Genomic DNA, 3970 nt, shown 5'->3' on the forward strand with positions numbered 1-3970 from the left:
TGAGCTAAATCAGTTTATTTACAGCAATTTTAGACAATTTTTCCTCAATTCGGAATCAACATTAAATATGAACAAGAAAAAAAAGGCGCGGGTTTGAGAGAATTACTTGTGTAAATTGTGTAAAGATCAATAGATTGAGGAATTCATTATCTCAAATAGATTTTATTTATCAAAAACAATAAAAATTAGTAATTAAAATATTGGGTAATTTAAATTTTCTTGACGGAGTTATGGTCAAAGGTATTATCATAGTATTGCCAGCAACAAATTCAAAGTTATTTCACACAGCTGATTAGCATAGTTTGCGGATTATGTTTTAAGTCACAAATTGAAGAAATTATATGTTTATTAAATGTGTTTACAAATATGGTTGAATTAATGGAAGGATCAAATCGAGTGAAATTCATTTACGATTATAAAGATCATGAAAATAAGGATCAACAAGCCTGCTTGAATATAAACATACCTTACGAGGAAGAATGCTTAGACGAATTGGTAACACAGTTATTGAATCAAATGGATCCAATGTTACGTTATTTGGATGAAAATATCGGTTTGTTTACATGATTAAAATATCTAATGTTTGCTATTTTGAAAACTAATCTTTGCCATTATCACAGGTATTAAAAAATCTTTAAAGGCATTTATCGAAACTGAAAATCAAAAATTTCGTGACGAATATGCTGAAAAATTATTAGAAAAAGTTGGTAGAAACGAAATCGATATTGAAGAGATAATCAGGGAAACTGAAAGACATTATAAAGAAGAGCTTATTCAGTTTGCTGATCGAGTAGGACCATCTGATGAAGATATTTTCGCTCAAAGTTTCCATAGGTGAGAACAATAGGTAAAGGGACATCGAAAGAAAGGAAGAGAGCTAACGAATTCATATTTCTCGAACGGTGTCGTTAATTTAGGTTAGTTCATTCTTCTTCTTTGGAGGAAATTTTGAAAAAAGAACGCACATACGCCAAAGTTATATCCAATATGACTCAAATGATGGATAACGAAGTGGAATCGCTTAGTAATTCTCAGCAAGAGGAAATGGAATCTAAAATAAATCAATTGGATATAACAACTACTTCGGAAGATATAAATAATCTATTAGCTCAACAATACTCCACTCAGAACTATGTGCGCAAACGTTACGAATCGGAGTTAGTGGCCAAAAGGGGGCACCAAAAGAACGAGTATCGTGACTGGATTACCAGTCAAGTAAGTCAGCTTTTTCAGACTTCACCTGTGGCTACTCCGCTAGGTAATCGGTCATCAATGTTTATATCACAACAACCATCCATGGAAGAGAGTTTTACCATACACTTAGGTTCTCAATTAAAACATATGCATAACATTCGTATATTAAGTGCAAATATTAACGATTTATGCAGTCCTTTGCATGCTGATGAAAGGTAGTATTATATTTTATTATATGTATGTGCAATTTTGTAACTCATCGGTTTCGCTTACAGTTTGAATGGAATGAATATGGCTTTAGGCTTATATTCGAGCTCTCTTTGTGGTGTCGTTGTATTAACGCCATCTATACAGGCGCAAGTCAACAAGGATATTATAAAAAACGCTAATATGTCCACGGAGTTTCATTTTGACCAGGTACGTCGTTTTTTGCGCATTACATTTATCTGGCAGGTCATAGCCAAAAATAAGCTTTAGAGCGTAATTAATGATCCAAAACCGTACTTTTTTCAAAATTATTGTTGTTAAAGCTTTTTTGCTTTTGAAAGAAGACACTCTGATGAGCAGATGAGAATAGACTTTGATATTAAAAATAATTCTCGGCAAATTTTTAAACCTATGGCTTATCAATTTATGCTATTCATACGCTACACTAATTGTAATAGAGATAGAATATTATATCAGTGCGAAGAAGGACTTGAGATAAACCCACCTGTTATTATACCGATCGATTCAGAATCATAATCTGAATTGATCTAACCCTGTCTGTCGGTTCTTTGTCTACGTAAATTTGTATTCAAGCTAAAGGTCGCAATTTTTGAGATATTATGATGAAATTTGGCACAGTGGCGTGTTTTGACTCAAGAGAGAACCACATTGAAAATGTTTCAGATCGGTCCACGTTTTCGACCATTCCCCATATAACGAAAAAAATTGCAATATTCAAAAATTCTCATTAAATATGATTAAGTAGTAGTGTTTCGGCATTCTTAATTGGTATGAAAACTTTGGATCGGCTGGGGCACTTTTTGAACTTCCTTCCTCTGTCACTAGCAAAAAATAGAGACTAAAATTATCTTGAAAGAAAAGAAAAAAAAACATATTTTCTTAATAACTTTTTAATGGTGATTTTTTACTCTAAAATATTTGGATGAAAATTCTGAATATTTTCCGAAACATTCGTAATTACTTTTTGAAATATCGGGTATTCCAGATGTATCTTAGGATCCTTCATTTATGCAGTTTCGAAATGCGTTTGTGAAAAACGACGAGTGTCAATAAATGTGTGCTTCAGAATTAGTTAGGCTTAAGCTGAATATGAGTTTTTTCATATTAGGGGACTAGATTGACAAATGCCCGGTGATAATATTGCAAGTTTGGCGTTTAGTTTCAAGTTAATTTCAAGTCTTAATAACACACAATTTATTTAGATCGATGATCAGTTCGAGAAAATTGAACAGCAAATACGGCAAATCAGTGTTAGTACATCTTCGACACCTAGTACGAAGAGTATAAGTACTGCAAGTACAGATGTAAGCATTTTGAGTGGAACTGACGATGTCGCGGTAAATTTATCAAACTTAATTAACTCTGGCGGCAGTGTCAATAGTTCTCCAATAAAATCTGGTGGAAGATTAAAAACAGGAGATTTTTTCATTACTAAACATTCGAATCTTTCGCAATCTCACGTTATATTTCATTTGATTTCGGATGAACCGATTAACAGTCCTAGTGAAATAACTTCACGTCATCCAGTTATACTAGGTTTACGAAATATATTAAAAACTGCCAGCCGACATGATGTAACAACGTTAACGATACCAGCATTACTGAGACATGAAATGTCTGAAGACATGACTGTACAATGGTGTACACGTCGAGCTGAATTAGTATTTAAATGCGCTAAAGGTTTCATGATTGAATCGGCTTCTTGGGGTGGAGCAGAATTAAGGTAAATTACCTTATCACGCATATATATGGGTATTATCAGTATTCAAATGAGTTTATTTATTGCAATTTTTTTTTTTTAGTACTTTACAACTGCTACTGCCTCATGACATATCCGAAGACTTGTTTAATATATTAGCTAATCAGGTGCCAAATGTTTTTCGGGTAGCTAACCCTAAAATTTTAGTAGACAATAAGAAATAATAAAATCAATCGTTCGATTATCACTTACCTTGCATAATCGAATATGTATTTATTTAATGCATAATTGTCTTTAATAATTGTATAATTTATTTTGAATTTAAACTCGGAAATGTGGTTTTTTTTTCATCTTCTTAAACTAAAGAGAAAACAAAAAAAAAAAAAAAACGTTTATCGTCTATAATTAAAAAAACTGCCGCTCTTTACATTTTCTGTACTTTATGGGTAAGTTTTTCGCTTAATTCTCTCTCATTCTAATAACTTTATTTATTTGTAGATATCGTTAACTATGTATGCATGTATGTAATAATTTAAATATATATGTATGTATAGATAAGTAAATGTACATTTAATAAATATGTTTATGCGTATTTAGTATATATGTTTATTTCAGTAAATTTTCTGATTTTTAATTTTCACTCATTCGATTTTTGAAACATGTTAACAACAATTTCTACTTACTTGATTATGACACTGTGCATCATGTACATACCGTGTATGTGTGTGTGTGTGTGTGTGTGTGTGTGTGTGATTGTGTATATGGAGCTAATTAATTTTTAAATAATAAGTAATCGCAACTATTAAAAATAGAATATGTTCTTCTTCTTCTTCATTGTAATGCGAAAAT

The 3970-nt window shown here is 31.6% G+C and overlaps 1 protein-coding gene across 1 annotated transcript; it reads left to right on the forward strand.

Moving 5' to 3' along the window:
* Window positions 1-315: 315 nt before the first annotated feature.
* On the forward strand, window positions 316-3399 carry LOC119634983 (protein C12orf4 homolog). Its single transcript, XM_038029462.1, has 6 exons — window positions 316-553; window positions 621-834; window positions 918-1409; window positions 1470-1611; window positions 2625-3145; window positions 3225-3399. The coding sequence occupies exons 1-6, from the start codon at window positions 367-369 to the stop codon at window positions 3343-3345; spliced, it is 1677 nt and encodes a 558-aa protein (XP_037885390.1). The 5' UTR covers window positions 316-366; the 3' UTR covers window positions 3346-3399.
* Window positions 3400-3970: the final 571 nt, after the last annotated feature.

This window comes from Glossina fuscipes, unplaced genomic scaffold, assembly GCF_014805625.2.
Source record: "Glossina fuscipes isolate IAEA_lab_2018 unplaced genomic scaffold, Yale_Gfus_2 3, whole genome shotgun sequence".
In the NCBI taxonomy this organism is placed as follows: domain Eukaryota; kingdom Metazoa; phylum Arthropoda; class Insecta; order Diptera; family Glossinidae; genus Glossina; species Glossina fuscipes.